At 38.9% G+C, this 20,206-nt stretch overlaps 2 protein-coding genes across 2 annotated transcripts; one reads left to right on the top strand and one right to left on the bottom strand.

Moving 5' to 3' along the window:
- Positions 1-1,897: 1,897 nt before the first annotated feature.
- LOC141281645 (uncharacterized) lies at positions 1,898-6,896 on the top strand. The gene is made up of 8 exons (XM_073813647.1): positions 1,898-2,142; positions 2,272-2,449; positions 2,556-2,632; positions 2,859-3,039; positions 3,142-3,390; positions 3,627-3,798; positions 6,315-6,463; positions 6,575-6,896. The coding sequence occupies exons 2-8, from the start codon at positions 2,284-2,286 to the stop codon at positions 6,595-6,597; spliced, it is 1,017 nt and encodes a 338-aa protein (XP_073669748.1). The 5' UTR covers positions 1,898-2,142; positions 2,272-2,283; the 3' UTR covers positions 6,598-6,896.
- A 6,033-nt stretch (positions 6,897-12,929) lies between these two features.
- Positions 12,930-14,327, bottom strand: LOC135728130 (cathepsin G-like). Its single transcript, XM_065246239.1, has 4 exons — positions 14,055-14,327; positions 13,587-13,707; positions 13,276-13,497; positions 12,930-13,171 (listed from the first exon to the last, which is right to left on the bottom strand). The coding sequence occupies exons 1-4, from the start codon at positions 14,204-14,206 to the stop codon at positions 13,034-13,036; spliced, it is 633 nt and encodes a 210-aa protein (XP_065102311.1). The 5' UTR covers positions 14,207-14,327; the 3' UTR covers positions 12,930-13,033.
- Between the last annotated feature and the right edge of the window lie 5,879 nt (positions 14,328-20,206).

Raw genomic sequence — 20,206 nt, 5'->3', positions numbered from 1 at the left:
ATGCGGCTTCCGAAAAACGTGAATATACGAGACCAGTGGCTAATGTTCATTTTTTCGGAAATTCCGCAAAACTTCAGTTCAACAATTTCCGTCTGTTCCAAACATTTCTCAAGTGACTGCTTCGTCAATCTGGCCCAGTTCAATGCGGGTTTCTGCAAGACTCTCCTGATCAAAGCTGATGCAGTCCCTACTTTGTTGGGTCCGACTTCAAATCCACAACCCGTAAGTAAACTTTATACACATTTTAAATTATATAATGTAGCAGAGAAAAACGAAATTCTATATAAGAAAAGATTATGCAACGCTAACGTGATGCTAACGCGATGCTTCGTAACTTTACAGTCTATGGTAGCAACAACTTTTTATATAATATGGTGAAAGTTACAAACACCGTCGCTGTTGGTGTCTTTCGTTTTTGAGTTAAACACGTGAGGTTCAGTCATCTCAGTCTCCGTGTTTGTGTTTTACTAACATTTAGTACTTCCATGGGTAACTGTATTTCAACTGTTGGACAGATACGGCCTTAGTACATCATGTAAATCAACTTTGTTGTAGGAGGGAGATGTAGGGGAGGGTTTTATGTGTGTATGAATGTATTTATTTATATAGTTTATTTGTTTTGTTTTCAAAAATCAAAGTGATTTATTTTTATTTTTAGGGTACCTCACAAGATTCTCAAATGACCATCACCACGACCATCACCCACAAACATGCAAGCACCCAAACTGACCCCCCACTAAGGAAAACAGTTGGCACACAGCTTTCACTTGGAACACTAGCAGAACATGTGAGAAGCAAAGGTAATAAATATTGCTTGTCTTATAAAATAAATAAAAAAATCTCAATGTAACTGAGCTATTTGTGTTTTAAAGTGTACAGACAAAAAGGACTGATTACATGATTGCATCTGGCAGTTGATACACAGTCAAAAGTCTTTTCATTTCACATGATCATGAATTTACTAAATTACAATGTCCATTTTTATATTTGTGTTACTAGCCACACAGACAGACACCTTTTTAGGTGAAATGCCACTATTCTCAACACCATTGAAGGGGAACGTGAGTGGTGTCCTGGGTTCAAGACCAGCAAAGAGACCACACCTTGAGGAGGATGAAGAGGAGGACACATCAATTGATATTCCTGAGCCTCATGACTCCACATACAATCCAGAAGATTCTGTGACTATAGTCACAGAATCATCACAGGTGTTGTAAGTGTAATTTTTTTAAAAACAACTTATTAACATTACATACAAGTCCTCAAATTACTATTATAAAATGTAACTAGAAATAATGTTGTTACATTTCCTAAAAGTACATAAAATAGAATTTTCCATCGCTTTGTTTTCGACTAACAGACCCACAAATGGATTCTCCCTGTATCAGAGGAGAAAAATGCATATGTTGCAGTTTATTGTAAAAGCTTTAAAAGGTCATTTGCCTTTTTATATCTGTAGTCTCTTATCTTATTGTTCTGGTAATTATAACACTAGATCATCTTTTAAATTACTCTTAACTGTACCATGATCTTACTCAGAGTTCGGCAAAACTGCCTTTTCTTCTTATGCACCTAGATTATGGAATGAAATGCAGAGTATTTTGATGCTGGATGTGCTCCCATCTATAAATATTTTTAAAAACCTTTTGAAATCTAACCTGAAAGAATCATGTTCGTGTTTTACTTAACTTTTATATATTTTATTTTTAAGAATTGAAGCTCTGAGTGCTGGACCTTTCTTTCTTTCTTTCTTTTTTATGTGTATTGTCTGTCTGAAATACTTTTATGTAAAACTTTGTGTGCTGCCAATTTGGCCAGGACTCCCTGGCAGAAGAGATTTTTTATCTCAATGGGATTTTTCCTGGAAAAATAAAGGATAAATAAAAATACAGCGACACCAAGTACATTGTTTATGGAAGCTGCCTCTTTGAGCTTTTTGAGACCTGTCCTGTGTGCCAACGAGTTTGTGATGTCACCCCACTAAGACGTGGAACTTTCTTGGCCATAGACCAACTGTGCCCGCACTGCCAGTACTCCAGAAAATGGAAGAGCCAGCCTGTCTTTGGAAGCAACCCTGCAGGGAACTTGCAATTGTCAGCTGCCATATATTTTAGTGGTGCATCTTTCATTCAGCTTGAAAAGGTATTTTCAATTTATATTTATTCTATTTTTCAAAAGTTCTATTTTCATGTATACGTGTGTGTGTGTGTGTGTGTGTTTACTTTTTTCCGGATCTGTGTATGTAATAACTTGTGCATTTTCTTTCATTAGATTTTCAATGCGATGCATATAGCGTTGTTTAAATACGACACTTTTAGAAGACATGCTCGGATGTACCTGGAACCAACCATTATCCATAAATGGGGGAAGGACCAGGAGACACTTCTGCAGCGTCTGAGCCAACATGACAAGGCCATAATTGGAGGTGATATGAGGGCGGACTCACCAGGTATAAAATTCTTGTTTGTCATCTTCAAAATGTTATTAATGCTATATCTTTTCAGAAATAGCATTTGTTTTTTTATTCATTTTTGCTCTTTCGTGTTTTCCCTCAGGACACTCTGCAAAGTACGGAAGCTACAGTGTGATGAACCTTCGGGAAAAAACGATAATTGATATTCAATTGGTGCAGGTCAGTGTGAAGTGCACGAGAATGAAAATATTGCTAGTGGCTATTGATGACGTGGATATGTTCCAAAGTGATTTTGACAGAAATATAGTCAGTATAGACTTTTTTTAATGTTGAAAAACTTGATTATGATTAAGTTCCATGTTATAGTTTATAGACATCAAGCAACCATTGCTAGAATAACATAGAAATATATTTTAAAACACCCATGTCTTTTCTATACCACCAGAGTAACGAAGTTGGTGGTAGCTACCATATGGAACTGGAGGGCCTGAAAAGGAGCCTTGCGATGCTGGCAGCACGTGGTATCGAGTTGGACTACATTGTCACCGACCGTCACCCACAAATACAAAAATATCTCAAAGACAACAATATCAAACAGTTTTATGATATCTGGCATCTGGAAAAAGGTGAGGATTTTTTGCTAAAAAAATGATTGTGTGATTGTGTACTCTGTTTCAATTAACATTGTCTAATTTGGCCTTTGTCAAAAAATTTTCATTGGTATACAGGCTTGTCAAAGAAACTGGACAAGATTGCAAAAGAGAAAGAATGTCAAGAGGTGAGAAAATGGCAGCGTAGTATCAAGAACCACGTATACTGGACTGCAACATCATCCACCTCTGGACAAGAGAAAGTGGCAAAGTGGAAGTCACTCATCAACCACCTGCAAGACATCCACACTCACGAAGACCCCCTCTTTCCAAAATGTGAACATCCAGAAAAAAGCAGCACAGACCCGAGCAAGTGGTTGCAGCCAGGTGTGTATATAATATCCACAATCCTACATCTGTCTATGATCTATTTTTGGTTGATACATTTTTATTACAATGTAAACATGGAATACTTAGACGCTACTATGCGTGTTTTTATTGTTAATGTGTACCTGTGGCAAAAATAAAATTTTTAATGCTTATCAATTTCTGTAATACATATATTTCTACTATCTTTTGCTAAAAGTAATTACAACACTTCTTTAATATTGTTTGTATTTTAGCTTCTAAACCACTTTACAAATTGGATAAAACATTAATGAACAAAAGGGTCCTGAAGGATGTCGAGAAGTTGAGTCCCCATCATCAGACTTCTTCCTTGGAGGCATTTCACAGTGTAATCTTACGTTTTGCCCCAAAGAACGTTGTCTTTCCTTACCTTGGAATGCTGTGCAGGTAATATATCTTATAATAATAATAATAATAATAATAATAATAATTTTTATTTATAGTGCACTTTATACATGAAGGACATGTCTCAAAGTGCTACAGGTACACAGGTAAAAACAATACATCATAAAAACAATTAAGAGGCCTATAAGAACAAGATTATATTAAGAAAATGCAATAGAAAATAAATAGGTCTTTAATTTATTTTTAAAAACCTCTAAGGACTGTGGTGATCTCAGGTAGTTGGGGAGGGAATTCCACAGTCGAGGTGCAACCACCTGGAAGGCCCTATCTCCCATAGTGCGGAGTTTGGACATAGGGACCTGGAGTTTGTGACTATCAGCAGAACGGAGATGTCGGATTGGATTATGACCATTGATTAGTTCTTTTAGGTACAATGGTGCACTGCCGTAGACACACTGATAGGTAAGGAGACAGATCTTGTACTCAATCCTAAACCTAACAGGAAGCCAGTGGAGTTTATGGAGGATGGGTGTGATGTGCTCAGTTTTACGCACCCTCATCAGGACCCTGGCAGCACAATTCTGGATGTACTGCAGTCGCTGAATGCTACTGCCAGGGATCCCGATGAGGAGTGCGTTACAATAGTCGAGTCTTGAGGAGACAAGAGCATGAACCAGCTTCTCTGCATCAGAAAGAGAGAGAAAGGGGCGAAGTTTGGAGATGTTCCGGAGGTGAAAAAATGCATTTTTACAGATATATTGAATGTGGGTGTTAAACGATAGGTGGGGGTCGAATCGAACTCCCAAGTTTATTATAGAGGATGTAAGTGGAATATCGTGACCAGAGAATGAATAAACAGTCAGAGGGGAGGATCGCAGTTGGTGTGGGGTCCCTATGAGGATACCCTCAGTTTTAGAGCTGTTTAACTGAAGAAAATTGTCAGTCATCCATGCCCTTGTCTCCTCCAGACAAGCATTTAGAGGGGAAAGTGATGAAACGGGGGATGTGGGGTCCAGCCTGACATAGAGCTGGGTATCATCAGCATAGCAGTGGAAGGCAACTCCATGCTTGCTGATGATGTGGCCCAGGGGGAGCATATAGATGGAGAAAAGAGAAGGGCCAAGGACTGAGCCCTATGGCACTCCACATGTGAGTGTGTGTGGCCTCGAACTGGCTCCACCTAGGGTCACATAGGCAACTCTATCAGTCAGGTAGGAACGAAACCATTGAAGTGCTGTATGTGAAATACCAATATAGTGTTGTAGCCGATGGAGAAGGATGGCATGGTCAACAGTGTCAAAGGCAGCTGAGAGGTCCAGGAGCAGAAGAAGAGATGGAAAGCCCTGGTCAGCGGCCACAAGCAAATCGTTTGTGACCCTGACCAGAGCGGTCTCCGTACTATGGGCAGTACGGAAACCAGACTGGAATTTTTCATAGAGACTATGTGAACGAAGGTGATTATGAATTTGAGTGTCAACGACTTTTTCGATGACTTTTGAAAGAAATGGAAGGTTAGAGATGGGCCGGTAATTTGATAAAATATCAGGATCTAGAGAGGGTTTTTTGAGCCGAGGGTTGATAAGTGCAGTTTTCAGAGAGATCGGAAGATAGCCAGTTTGCAAGCAAGAGTTTATAATGGCGGTGATGAAAGGGCTTAAGAGGGTCGTATTTGATTTGATAAGGGAAGTGGGAAATGGATCCAATCTGCACGTTGAGGATCTCATACTGTGTATGAGAGTCTCAACCTGTCTGTGTGTGGGGAGAATGAATTGAGAAAGTATTGGTGCAGGAGTTAGAGGGGTCGATGGGATGATCTTACCAGGTATTAGGTTAGAGCGGATGGTAGTTATTTTTGTGGTAAATGAATCGAGGAATTTATTACACTGATCATCAGTGTTATTATTATTTTGCATTGAATTTGGTGGGCTGAGAAGATAATTTATTGTTTTGAAAAGCTGTTTTGAGTTTCCTGGATTATTGTTAATGATGTTAGAATAATATTGAGAACGTGCCTGACTAAGTAATTTGGAATATGCTCTTTGATGTTCCCTATAGGCGATTTTATGGACAGTAAGCCCAGAGGCAACATAGCGCCTCTCAAGGACCCTCCCAGCTGCCTTCTGTCTACGCAGCGCACCAGTGTACCATGGAGCAGAACGTGTAAATGTAACAGTTCGTGTCTTAAGGGGCGCATGGACATCAAGTATATCTTTTAGTCCAGTATTGTATTGATTAACAAGCGCATCGGGAGCAGAGTGATGGACGGACAGGGTCAGGTTTTGTAGCTCATAAGACAGGTGTTCAGGGTTAATTTCTTTTGTTTTGCGGAAGCAGATATTGTATTGTATCTTATAATATTCATGCAATGATTATACTTTTATATTATACATGTGAAAAAACTTATAATATTCATGCAGTGAAAGAGATAAAGCATATTTTGTAAGGTCATCAAAATTTTTTTTTAAAAATGACTACTGTTGCTAACTACATGTTACATGTTGTGTCTACAATGCTGTAGACTTCAAACATAAAACATATTTGATGGTTTTTGTTTTCAGGTTATACTTGGCGGCCATGCACTTCAATGAGAATGCTCACCGCACACAAGCAGTCTCAGCTTCTGGAAAGCCTATTTACAAAATCAAGTTCCCAAAATCTAAGAAGGGGGTATGCACTGCAAAGCCAGTAAAAACAGGGCAAACATACAGTAAGTATAACAATCTTTATTTATTATATAAAACTTAAAAGTGCAAAGTGAACATAAGGGTAAACAATAAGCAATAAACAATTGCTAATAAGGGTAAACAATGTTTTTTAGACTACGGTATGTACAGGAGCTGATGGAAGTCCTTTTTGAGAATGTCTTTGACGACCCTAGACCATACATCATGGAGGTAGAGAAGATCAAAATACCAGAACCACTTTCCTCTCAGTATGAAAGACCTCCCAAGGATGAAGTCATCGCTGGCTACATGTCACGCTTCAGTCGAGAGGTGGTCTAAACCCTACTTAGCTGCCTGTAGTTTCAGGGAACTCACGCTGTATTCGCAGGACAACACATGAGGGAATGACAACCCTAACTCTCCGGCCCAAAAAGCCCCAGCACCAGCTGACAAAGCTCCTGTATGCCAGATACCTGTAACACCTGTTGGTGGAGGGGGAATGAAGATTTAGTGTGCATTACAGACAAAAAAATCCCTATTATCAATGTTTATATTCCTAGATAAGGAAACCTTGTACATATAAATATGTGTAAATACGTTACATGAGGTATTATAATACCATAATTGTGATGGAAATATTCATGTTGAAATTCCATAAATTTTACAGCAATAAGCAACACAGTGTGGTTGTTCTTATCATATTATAAAAACAGAAGTATCATTGTAATAAAGTTTGTACTATTTACCAAATTCATTGTAATTTGTTATTATATGTCACATGGTACCAAAAAACTTTACAACGCAATTGTAAAATTTTAAATGCATCGTAATTTCATTTAGGTTATATATATATATATATATACACACACACACCACTAAATAACGAACTCTTCATCAAATGTATACATTTATTATTTACTTACCGTTGTGTACTTAGTCGCAAACGCCCGTAATCAGCCCGGTAAATATTGTATGCATTTTGTAATGAATAAACATCCAAGCATACAGGCTGAAGACCAGGATGGTCAATCATGCAGTTTGGAGGTGATAACACTTGATTCATTCTTCTTAAAACCTAATGAACATGAGCATTTTTAGCATTTGTTAGCAGAAAGTAAAGCATTTTGCAAGAATAAAGCATTGTTTTATAGTTTTACGATTTTACCTTGGGTGTCTCCTTACAGCATGTGTTCTCGCGTTCTGTGGACATCCGTGCACAGTTACCACAAGTACACCTTTTGGAACAAAATGTAAGCCAAATTTAGATTTACAACTTATTGTATCAGTACAAAAAATGTCTTTGTATTCGTTGATATAAAAAATAATTACCATTTTGACACATCCTGTTGTAAACGCGTTTGGGGAGGTGGTCTGTTCTCTACTGTCTGCGCCGATTCCGGGTCTGACTCTGGCTCAAACATGTAAGGACGAAAAATATTTCCCCGAGTTGTCTTTATCATTTACTTATCGGTTTTTCTATTGATATTGTGTGTATTACCAAGGCACAGCGTGACTACGGCATACATGACACTAGTTAACTGTGGTTGGCCCGGCTGAGCGTCACTCAGAAAACAACAGGCCAATCAGCAGAGAGGCTCATGAATATTACTTAGACGGGCCAAAACCAGGGGCCTCATTTATCAAGCGTTCGTACGCACAGAAGTGTGCGTAAAGTGTGCGTAGGAACAGTTTTACGCAAAGTGTGGAATTTATCAAATTGCACTTATACTTAGAAATGTGTGTAAATATACGCACACCTCGGAGTATGCGTACGCAGAGCATCTAGTGGTAGAATAGCGATACCACACAGGACCGTCCATCCCCAGCGTTAAAAGAAAACTTTGTCTATTTATTATCCACCCCCATGTGTTAAAAATGATTACTGTTAATAAAGTAACTGCAAATCAGTGTTGAAGTTAATTAATGAAATTAGTGTATATCCCTATGTTAGAAAGCTCCGTCAAATGCTTGACACAGTGCAATGGCTTATCTTGCATTATTGAAAGACTTGGCAAATAATCCATTCCGCTGGGAGCGCGTTTTCAAAGATCGCGCCGATGATGCTGGTTATGCGGCTGTCCAAGTTCTGTCGTTGTCTGTCCTCCTACAGTTGCACTGATTTCACGTCGGTGTGCTGTGACGCGTTTTTTTTTTTTTTTTTGGCTGATAATTTAATGTCAAACCACTTTTTTATTTCTAGAAGTGTTCTCATACCCAACGGAATTAAACTCACTGGTAACATGTTCCCATGCAGATTTGTTTTCTTTTGTTAGTCATTCCTCCCGTACTAAGTGAACCAAACAGATGTGTTATTAACTTCATCCACCAGTAACTCAATTTCTGTGTCTGTAAAGTTCCTCTTTTCGCTCTCTTTGCCATTATTGCGATGAGGGAAAAATCACAACCACGTGACTTATAACGGGAGGTGTTGTCTCCATATATGGTTCATTGGAGGCGTTTCGGAATGCAAATGACCATGAACGTGCACGAGCATGGTGCTTAAGAACAAGTGGGATTTATCATCAAGGGTTACTTACTGATGTGCGTACGAACCCCGTGCGCACGTTTGATAAATCCCGATTTTTTTGTACTTAGGCACATTCTAAATTTCATTCGTAGGTACAAATATAGAACATTTTCTACGCAATGTTGATAAATGAGGCCCCAGGTGTTCTGAACAGAGCTCATGAAAGAGGAGCTGGAAAAAATATAGAGACCTTGTTTTTGGGTACTTTTACTGCAAATATTTATTCTTAAGGACATAATAACCTAAAATATAACCCTAAAAGGGCAAATAATACGTGACCTTTAAGGTAAAATAACTGCATAGTGTGTCTTTAAAGATAGCGACCCCCGACTTTCAAAAATGTTAACACTAGCTGAATTTAATGTGGCATTTGGGGTTTACAGAGACGTAATCTGCGAAATCTATCCGTCTTATTTTGCAATCATTTCTGACTTGGCATTGACCTATGGAGGAACTCTCTTCTATGAATATCATAAATCATTCTCTGCAAAAGCTGCTATGTTCATTCAACATTTTAATCAAATATTAGACTGGTCTGTAGTTGATCTAACCCTCATAAGCAGACATTTCACTAGTCATCAAGCTCTCTCCTGCTCGATATGTGGTTCTCATTCTCACACTCTCAATCTCAATCTATGCCCAAAATCTGCATCTCCTCCATCTAAGCCTGGTTTTCAAACTGTTGACTCTAAGGTGACACCATTTGCTACTCCATTGTGTTATAATTTTAATGAACATGTTTGCGAATTCTGTATTGTAATTGTAAATATGTTCATGCTTGTAGTTACTGCGGGGACGGAGACCCAAAATCTGTGTGCCCAAGACGAACCCGCTTTATGAAAAAGGACATCTTCTGCAGCCCTTAAATTGTATACAGATGCTGCACCTTTTTTGGGGGGGGGTTAATGGTCAATGGTTTGATGCCTGATGCCTGATAATAAGTTCACTGCTCTGTTGGAATTATATCCCATAGTAATAGCTTGTATTCTGTGGGGAAAACATTGGTCTAGAAAACAAATTATTTTTTTGCGACAATGAGGCAACTTACTATTAACAAAGGTCACTCATCAGTTCCGTTTATCAACAGATTCGTCAGGCGCCTTACTTGGTTATCCGTCATGGATAACTTCATTTTTCGAGCTGCTTATATTCCAGATTTAAACAATCAAATTGCTGATTCCCTTTCTCGGTTTGAATTTCATCAATTCCAACTCCTTTGTCCGGATGCCAGCCAGCTTGGTTTGCCCTCTTTTCAGCCAAACCGTTCTAGAGTAGACATGACCTTTCAATCTTATTTGCATTCAGCAGCTAAGTACATGCATAGTGGTTTAGCAAAATCAACATCTGCTTGGTCTCATTTTAGTTCTTTTTGTGCCACCTTCACTGTAGATGCACTTCCTGTCAATGTTTCATATGTTAGTGCTTTTATAGTCCAAAAAAAATGCAGCCTTCATCCATCAAAAGTATGATAGCCGGCATCCAGTTCCACCTGCGCTGCTTGGATCCATCCACCATCAGCTTGCTCAAAAATTCATCAATTCATCTTCTACTTAATAGACTTAAAAAAGAGAAACCTAAAGGCAATGATCATCGTCTCCCTCTCGCGCTTCCACTTTTGCAAAAATTTATATCACGGCTAAGAGAGGAATGCTTTGGAATTTATTCTGATATAATGTTGGAATCTGTTTTGCTTACGGCTTTCAATGGCTTTCTCAGAGGTGGCGTGTTTTCAACATGCACAGATTCCTTTAATCCGTCACATGATCTCACAATATCTGATGTTTAAAAAATTTTCTCACCGCTTCACCATATTTCTCAAAAACTGATAGGAATGGGAAAGGATCTTTTGTTTTTGTTTCTGAAACTAACTCTGCTTTTTGTTGTCTGTCATCCATGTTGGCTCATCTGAGGTGTCGTCCACAAGCTCATCTGTATTTACAACGGATGAGGGAAAGCCTATGTCCAGAGCTTGGTTTGCATCCCGTTTCTGCCTGCTTTGTCAATACTGCGGGCTTCCTCCTGAGCGTTATTTTCGGCTCATTCATTGCGCATAGGGGCTGCTACAACTGCAGCTTCCTCTACTGCCGTTTCTACCCTAAAAAAAGATGGTCTTCAGCAGCTTATGAACGGTACCTCCAACTAGATACTCGAGCCATCCTTGAGGCACAGAAAGCTATGAGTGATGCTTGTGATCTGTAGTGAAATAAATATCGCTTCAGTAACTAATGTGCTTTTTACTAATTCAGTAGCTCTAGCTTTATTTCTCTTGCTAGCTTCACATAGATTTGGCATTATAATTAATTTTTTTTTTTTTTAGATGGGCTTCTTGAAACGCTTTTTTTAAATCCTGCTGGCTCTTTGATTAGCAGGAAGATCCAGGGATGATTGCCTGGTATGGTCTGTTTGGGGGGAAATTTGCTACTTTCCCAGTTTTAAATGGGAGATTGCCCTCAGAAGCTGCTCCTGTTCCCTGACTAGCTTTCATGGAGCTCATGAAAAGAATGGGGAATTCAGAACAATACCGCCTAATGCAATTTTAACAATCTATGTATATTTTTTTACGTTCAAGATTTGTCTTTATTTTGACTTAAGTGGTCCTGACTGAACTATCCCTTTAAGGACATTAAACATTTAATAAACTTGTAATTACTTTTACTTAAAGGAATATTCCATTTTCTTAAAAGAAAAATCCAGATAATTTACTCACCACCATGTCATCCAAAATGTTGATGTCTTTCTTTGATCAGTCGAGAAGAAATAATGTTTTTTGAGGAAAACATTGCAGGATTTTTCTCATTTTAATGGACTTTAATGGACACCACCACTTAACACTTAACTCAACACTTAACATTTTTTTTCAACGGAGTTTCAAAGGACTCTAAACGATCCCAAACGAGGCATAAGGGTCTTATCTAGCAAAACGATTTTCATTTTTGACAATAAAAATAACAAATATCCACTTTTAAAGCACAACTTCTCGTTTAAATCCGGTCGTCATGCGCAAGCGTGACCCGACGCAATACGTCATCACGTCAAGAGGTCACAGAGGACGACCGCGAAACTCCGCCCCAGTGTTTACAAATGTGGTGAAAGAGGACCGTTCCTACGTTGTTGTATGTCAACTGATACTAATTAATGTCTTTGTGTCAGTTTATTGTTTAAAATAGTCAGCAAACGTGAGTTTTATATTTGTAACACGTGACCTCCCTACGTCACTATGCATTTACGTTAGGTCGCGCTGGACCGGACCTAAACGAAAAGTTGTGCTTTAAAAGTGTATATTTGTTATTTTTCTTGTCAAAAATGACAATCGTTTTGCTAGATAAGACCCTTTTGCCTCGTTTGGGATCGTTTTTAGTCCTTTGAAACTCCGTTGAAAAAAAATGTTAAGTGTTGAATTAAGTGTTAATTGTTGGTGTCTACTAAAGTCCATTAAAATGAGAAAAATCCTGCAATGTTTTCCTCAAAAAACATAATTTCATCTCGACTGAACAAAGAAAGACATCAACATTTTGGATGACATTGTGGTGAGTAAATTATCTGGATTTTTCTTTTAAGAAAATGGAATATTCCTTTAAGTAAAGGTTATACTAAAGAAATAAAGCTTTTTATGTAATTACGTATTAAATAAAACATTTATAATATGAAAAGCAGTAAAAACTAAAAATGATCTTATACTAAAATTATCAAGGCATGGACGTTTCTGGCAATCCTAAAGACCTTGGATGAGATTAAATTTTGCAGGACAGGGACCCTCCAGGAACTGTGTTTGACACCACTGTTTGTTGTCTTCTCAGCACACCTGTTTCAAAGTTTCTAGTCTGAGTAATAAAACCTTCATTTGCTGGTTCAGGTGTGTGACAGTAAATTAGGGTTGGACCTAAGCTCTGAAAGGCATTCAAGGAGCAAGACTAATGTTTATGTAGGTTGTTGTTGCAGAAATAATTTTAACAGCTTTGTGTAATGATAAAGGTTTGCTTTTATTTCAATTAGGTACATAAAATGCAGAAGAACCTAAATCAGACATGCTTTCATATTTCAAAAATGTTGAGTTGATCCAGCTTTGCCTTCCATGGTTTGTGTTGCTTTAAAAAGATCCTCTCATGGTTTTATGAATCCATTGAAGGTAGTGAGAGATTTCAGTATACACCGTAATGTTGCCTGCAGAGTGAGACACAATGCCGTGTGGGACATTTCCACAAATAAGTGGACCGCCAGAGTCTCCCTATAAGAGAAATTGTGGTTTAGTTAGCCATAAATATACTATTAAAATACATTAACAATTTTAGCATGAAATATTTTCAACCTAATTTAAAGCTTATGAAATACCCGGTATGGCCCGGTTCCTCCCTCAGTGCATATAAGGTCAGGTGTGGCACAGTTTTGAGTAAGAGTCAAGTTCACTTCTTTCAGGACATTTGATGGAGACGTGTGAGTGTATTCTTGCCAGCCCCAACCCATGGCCATGCAGTTACTTGGGAATGCCTCTCCCTTAGTTTTTTGCAGGTCAATGGTTTTCACATTCTTGTTCAGAGTTGCTCTTGTTTTAAGCTAAATAGAAAGATGTAATGTTTTTGCTTGAGTCGAATATGATTGTTAAAAAGTGTGCACATACAAAATGCATATAAGACGAGACAAACCTTTAGTAGCATGATGTCATCACCTTGCTCGTTTGCAAAATCTGGATGTGGAAAGGCATCGACCTCTATACCCTCAGGTAAATCATTTGTGTCATGAACACCCAAATACACTCTGAGATTACTAAAGCAAACAAAATAAACTAAATGTTAAATGACTGCTACTATTTCAACTCTACGGTAAAGATTTACACAATAATTTGACAATACTTTGGTTGCATCGTGCATATGTACAAATATACATTCATTTGATAAGCGCACCGGTTCGTTTAAAAAGAGTAATTAAATGTTTGTTAGATGTCCAAATGCATTGGTTATAAGGTTAATTTGATCAATACCATATTTTCAATAACCTTGTTCACCTAAGAGAAAAATTTTAGTTTTCAATTTTGCAACTATAGTTCGTTATAGTGAAGTATAAAAAGCAAAGGTTGTGTTTTGATGTCACTGACAGTATATTATTTTACTCACTTTGTTTTGCAGTGGGCAGCCGTCAACACAAAATTTTCCCTTATCAAAAATCCACCACATGCTTGAAGATGCATTTTTTTGTCACAAATGTAGACCATGTATGGGTGGCTGTGTGGAATGGACTCCTTACCACCAACGATACCATGATCCATGCCGACACCTAAAGAGAGAATGTAAATGCATATACGTAAGTAATAATAAATGTGATACCGTTTGCATGATGAAAACAGATTCACTGTAATTTCCTCCTATTGTAAGAACTATTTTAACTATTAAAATGGTTATGAGAATCAGTCTGCTGTTATTAGTGTCGTCTGATATGAAGTCATTACCTGGGGTGCAGGAGTGCAGCAGTAGCAGTGTAGTTATAAACCAAAAGATGCTCATTGTAGTCACTGTTCAGTCCAGCGATGTGTGAAGCACAGTGAAGTCGTCTTCTGATTTAAATACAGAGTCAAGGGACTCAGACCAGGAAGATGAAGCTAGAAATTAAACCATGCACTGAATTCAGATCAGTTTGTTTAATTTAACATTGAAAAGTGCTGATCATCAGCGTTTGCTGATTTATCATGAGGTATATCACACTTTTGGGGTTAAGACCAAACATACATGCTTATGTCAGCAATATCCAATCTGTCTCCTGGAAGATCACTGACCAACACTAATCTGATCCAGACATATCTGCCAGTAATGTTTAATCTCACAGATCTTTATTAACCCTTGTGTGGTGTTCATTATTTTGTTACTTAGACGATGTTTGTGGGTCTAGTGGACCCAGAGCATTATTAGTATCTTAAACCAATGCAGTTATACAAATTTATGTAATGTTGTTTACAGATGTTTACTTTAGCCTTATTGCAACTAATATAAACAGAATTTATGGTTAATATTTGTCATTTACCACTGGTAGATGACTATTAATAAACTAAAGTGCCATTTGTTTTTGTGGTAATATGAAACAAAAGAAGAAAATTCTATTCTGATCCAGATATTAGGGGAAAACCGTGTTTATCTTAAATAAGTATAAATGAAACAAAGTTTTTCATCACTGTTGATGTTTAAATTTTTTTAACTTTTTGAAATTGTACACATTTGTGTCAGTCTACACAGCACAGGCCCCAACTGAACAGATGCCGTATGATAAGACATCATCCATACTGAACACATAACCTGTTCATGCCAGCCAACACAACACATAAGAAGCACATTTTTACTGTGTAGCTGTGTTGTGTTTGCATTTCATGCATTTTATACACATATAATGTGTCCATCTTATGTCCACACACATTACAGTACAATGTGTTGCTATTGGCCACAATTTAGAATGATGAAAATACATGGATAATATTTTACTTTTTATATTATTCACTTCTCTCTCACACACACACATCTTTGTGAGACATTTGATAAATACCAGGTGCACGCACGCACGCACACACATGATTACTACTCTTTTACTACAATAAAACTATAGATTTTTTGTAAGGGAGATAATGGTAAAATGTAGAATGGTTCCTGTTGGAGAGAAGGTAAAGTGTTAGGGACAGTGGGTACAGACAAATGTACATGCATGATATATAACATGTTGTATCCTTGCACCATTACAGCAAGAGTAGAATGACAAAACTCTGACATGTATCCATCACATATGTACAGACATATATACAAACACACTCATGCACTCACCGGAGTCCCAGATAGGAGAAAAACAGAGTGAAGTTACATAGCACATTAAATTTTTTACACTCTTATTAACTCCGGGTCCAGTGGACCCGAACACCTTATATGTAATATAAATGTGTAGGGGGGTACACAGTGTACAGTCATTATAAATTTTATTATTTTTATGTTCTTTATAGAAAATGAGCCAAGGCCAGTGAATTTGAGGTTGAAACAACAACTAATTGCATAATTTTTCTTTCAGTAAACATTCAAAACGGGTCCCACAGACCCGAACACCACACAAGGGTTAACTGATCGAATTTAAGAGTTTTTTCTGTTCTTATATGACTGCAGTGGAGTAAAATGATACTGAAATAAGAGAAGTCAAGATCTGATGAGATGTGCCACTTGTGTCATTTATAAAAGAGATCCATAAAATGGTGATTTTTTAACTTAATTTCTTTTTTTTACTTTTTTTCTCCCATCTTCTGTATAATAAAAAAACCTTTTTATTTTTTAGTCTGAAATGCTGAACGTGCTGCTAGTTTGGAGGTGAAAGCTTAACTTTTGTGATGTAAACAGCTCTGTTTCATGGCAGTGATGGTAAGATGTGTATTTGCTGGTAGCATTAAAACAATATTTTTTTTTTAGGTTAAAACTACATTTACATTTACAAGACACAGAACACCACTTTGGTATAAAGACCAGAATACATGCTTGGGAAAAATCTTTAAGTTGTGTGTGTGTGTGTGTGTGTGTGTGTGGGTTGGTCTATGTGGTTTATGAGGACATGAATAGTGTATAATGACATGTTTATTATGCTATAAAGGTGGTTTACGGGGACACAGAGAGTGTCCCCATAAACGGAAAAGCTAAAAAACATACTAGATGGTAGTTTTTCATAGATTAAAGACTGGCAACAGGTTTTTGTGACATTGGGGTTAGGGATTGGGGTAGGTTAGGGGAATAGAATATAACAGTTTGGACAGTATAAAATGCATTGCGTCTATGGAGATGTAACGTAAACAACATACACCAACATGTGTGTGTGTGTGTGTGTGTGTGTGTGTGTGTGTGTGTGTGTGTGTGTGTGTGTGTACCTGGTAATTATCACGTTGTGGGGACCAATTGTCCCCACAAAGATAGGAATACCAGTGTTTTTGTGACCTTGTGGGGACATTTTGATGTCCCCATGAGGAAACAAGCTTATAAATCAAACAAGATGATGTTTATTGAAAATCTAAGGTACAAGAAAGGTTTTTGTGATGGTTGGGGTTAGGGAATGGGGCAGGTTAGGGGAATAGAATATACAGTTTGTATGGTATAAAATGCATTACGTCTATGGAATGTCCCCACAAAACATGGAAACCAGAATGTGTGTGTGTGTGTGTGTGTGTGTGTGTGTGTGTGTGTGTGTGTGTGTGTGTGTGTGTGTGTGTGTGTGTGTGCGTGTGTGTGCGTGTGTGTGTGTTGTCTATAACCAGGCATGGATTAAAACAAAAAATCAGCCGACAATGAAAAATACAAATAGACTAAATAAAATAATTGAATGAATGCATATTTACAATAAGCACTTAACTCAAATAACTAGGGCGTAATATTTAGCATATCTGGTGTTTCATTTGATGTATGTGGATTAGCAAAGCTGACTACTTTCTCCTTCAGCTGTGCATGCTTTACTTAATGCATTCATTTAAGAATTTAAGTTTATTTTTAATGTTTGGTCTATTGGTGCAAAAAACCAACCACAAAATCAGAAATAATTTTAACAGACTTATGAAGTGATAAAGATTTGCCTTTATTTCAATATAGTACAATAAAAATGCAAATAAAGAGCTTTCATGAATCAGACATGCTTTAATGTTGAGTTTATTCAGGTTTGCATTCCATTGTTCATGATGCTTTAAAGAGGTGCATTCATAATATTATGAATCCATGGAAGGTAGTGAGAGATTTTAGTGTAAATTGTAAGGTATATATTTCTTTTGTAATAAGACACAATGCCCTGTGGGACATTTCCACAAATAAGTGGACCACCAGAGTCTCCCTGTGAATGAAATTGTGGTTGAGTTATACATAAATTAATATACAATAACAATATAATCATTAAATTTTTCCATTTAACAGAATTAGTCAAAGCTTAAATAAAACTAATACCTGTGCTGGTCCGGCTTCTGCCTGAGTGCATAAAGTGTGAGGTGTGGCACAATTTTCAGAGTCTAAAAGAGTCAAGTTCTTCTCTCAGGACTCTTGATGGAGACTTCTTATTGTGTTCCTGCCATCCTCAACCCATGACCATGCAGTTACTTGAGATTTCCTCTTTATTTGTTTCTGGCAGGGCAATGATATTCACAGTCTTGTTCAGAGTTGCTGGGGTTTTAAAGGAGTATTTCACCCCTAGAAACATTAATCTTTATTAAAAAGTGGGTCATATTTGTAGTCGAAATGTAACATAAATTTAGAATTTTGGGCCCATTTGACTGAGAAAAGACAGAACGTGACTTTAGAGCACATTTGTATGAAAAATAGGGCTGAACGATACATCGAATTTTCATCGTCATCGCGATATGATCTCACGCGATGAACACATCGCAACAGACAGCCTTGACGCGATGAATGAAGGGAAAACGGTAAGCGCATGTGTCACCAGGTGACTATGGTAGGGCGGGAACCAAAAGTGGCGGAGAAAGGTTCCGTGAAGATGGTTTACGCCCAGACCCGATTTTAAAAACACCATTTTGCTTCCTGGTCTCCCAGGCAACACAGATTGGGAGAAAATGAGCAACAGGTGTGGCGAATGTAGTCGACAGACACGATTGGAGGAGGGAGTAAAGCCAAGCGAGATAAAAAGGTCCAACGAGGCACAAAGGAGGAGAGCTGTTTTCGGGCGTGAGTCCCTTTATGCCTTGGGCAAACTGAACCACACGCCCCGTCCCTGGAGGAGCCGAAAGGGCGCCGTTGATCCGCGATTCACCTATGGTGAAAGGAAAGAGTGCGGCTGCCAGAAGAGGCGAAAAGGACGGGGCTGTGAAAAATTAAAGGGACACCACACCGAGTGTGCTTGTTATGTACTTTGTGTGCGTTGTGTTGCTGCTTTGCAGACGCTTGTGCTGACTGGATCGTTCCTTCGGAGAAGTAAAGGAAGGAGAGACAGCTAGCGAAGGATTATTGGGAGAGTTTTTCACTCGTGAGTGAGCAAGATACAGAGCCAACGGGATTATAGAGACAGGAGGCTATTGACAACAAAGAGTGAGTAACGGCCATTGGGTTCATCGTGTGATATTTCGAAGAGGAGTTGCTTGGTGTGTGTCTTTCTTGTGTTTGAGGTCCCTGGCCCCACCGGAGAGGGAAGAGTGGGCGAGCCGTAGGTTGACCGGAAACACGGACGAAACATTTGGATAGGAAGCGCCGTCTACGCATCGATCAGTGGCCCTGCGGGACAAGAAAGCGTGGGTGAGCCAGAGAAGTAGCAAACCACACATCGGGGCTGTGAGTAATATAAAGCCTACTCTCAAACGGTGACCAAAACATCGCCCAGCTATCCTCCCGAGGGAATCGAAGCCCGGTGGCTAAGTCCATATTTAATATCACGTGAAGTGTGTACAAGAGTGTCGTGGGTGAGTTTCACTTATTACTTGGTGTTGTGCCGTGCTTGCTGTGTGTATGCTGTGCTTGTAGCGACCAAACCGCCCGGCCTCGGACGAATCGTGAGAGGATTACATCTGTTGTGGCCCGAGTCCTACGGAGAGAGTAAAATTCAGCCTTTGCCCCGGGTGTGTTAGAGAGAGCTTCACTCGTCGATAGAGCGGGCAGTGGTGAAACCTAGTGGTGGAAAGGAGTGAGTATTTTTGGAAGTGCACTGTGCGGATTGAGGGTCATAGTTGTGTGTGTGTCCGACCTATCCAACAGCAGCTCGTGGTGGCGGAGCCTCAACGAAAGTTCGCCCCAACTCGGGACCCCGGTCGTGGAAACAAGAGGGGGAGTTCGGGAAGCGTTCGGCTCCGTGCCACTGGACCCATCAGTCCCTACGACGCCCGAGAAGTTTGAGTGGACGGGTGAAGGAACACGGTGCGCCGACGCTGTAGCGAAAGTCCACTGCCTCAACCACTTATCTGTGTCTCAAGGAAAGCTCTGTGTGAACGAAGATCCCCAATGTTGTGAGTGACTTACCTCTGTGAAGTGTTATTGACCTGTGCTTACAGCAACCACTTACCTGTGTCTCAAGGAATGCCCTGTGTGAACGAAGACCCCCAGTGTCTAGCGGCTGCAGAACGACGAACCTAAGGCATAGGAGAGAGAGAGAGGACGGAGAATTAGAGCAGCAGTAAGATCGCATCAAAGCACATTGTGATAACCTTTCTGTTCTTTATTCTGCCTCCAGGAAGAAGCGGAGCACGCCACGGGTTCTAGGACCAGCGCCTTAAGGAGCCCCTGTCCCTGGTCCTTGTCACGAGTGGCCCTGGAGGGCAGAAGAAGCCACATTAGTTTTT

Source organism: Paramisgurnus dabryanus, chromosome 24 (assembly GCF_030506205.2).
Source record: "Paramisgurnus dabryanus chromosome 24, PD_genome_1.1, whole genome shotgun sequence".
NCBI lineage: Eukaryota > Metazoa > Chordata > Actinopteri > Cypriniformes > Cobitidae > Paramisgurnus > Paramisgurnus dabryanus.
Note: the sequence above shows the minus strand (reverse complement) of the source record. Positions and strands in the feature narration are given on the sequence as shown.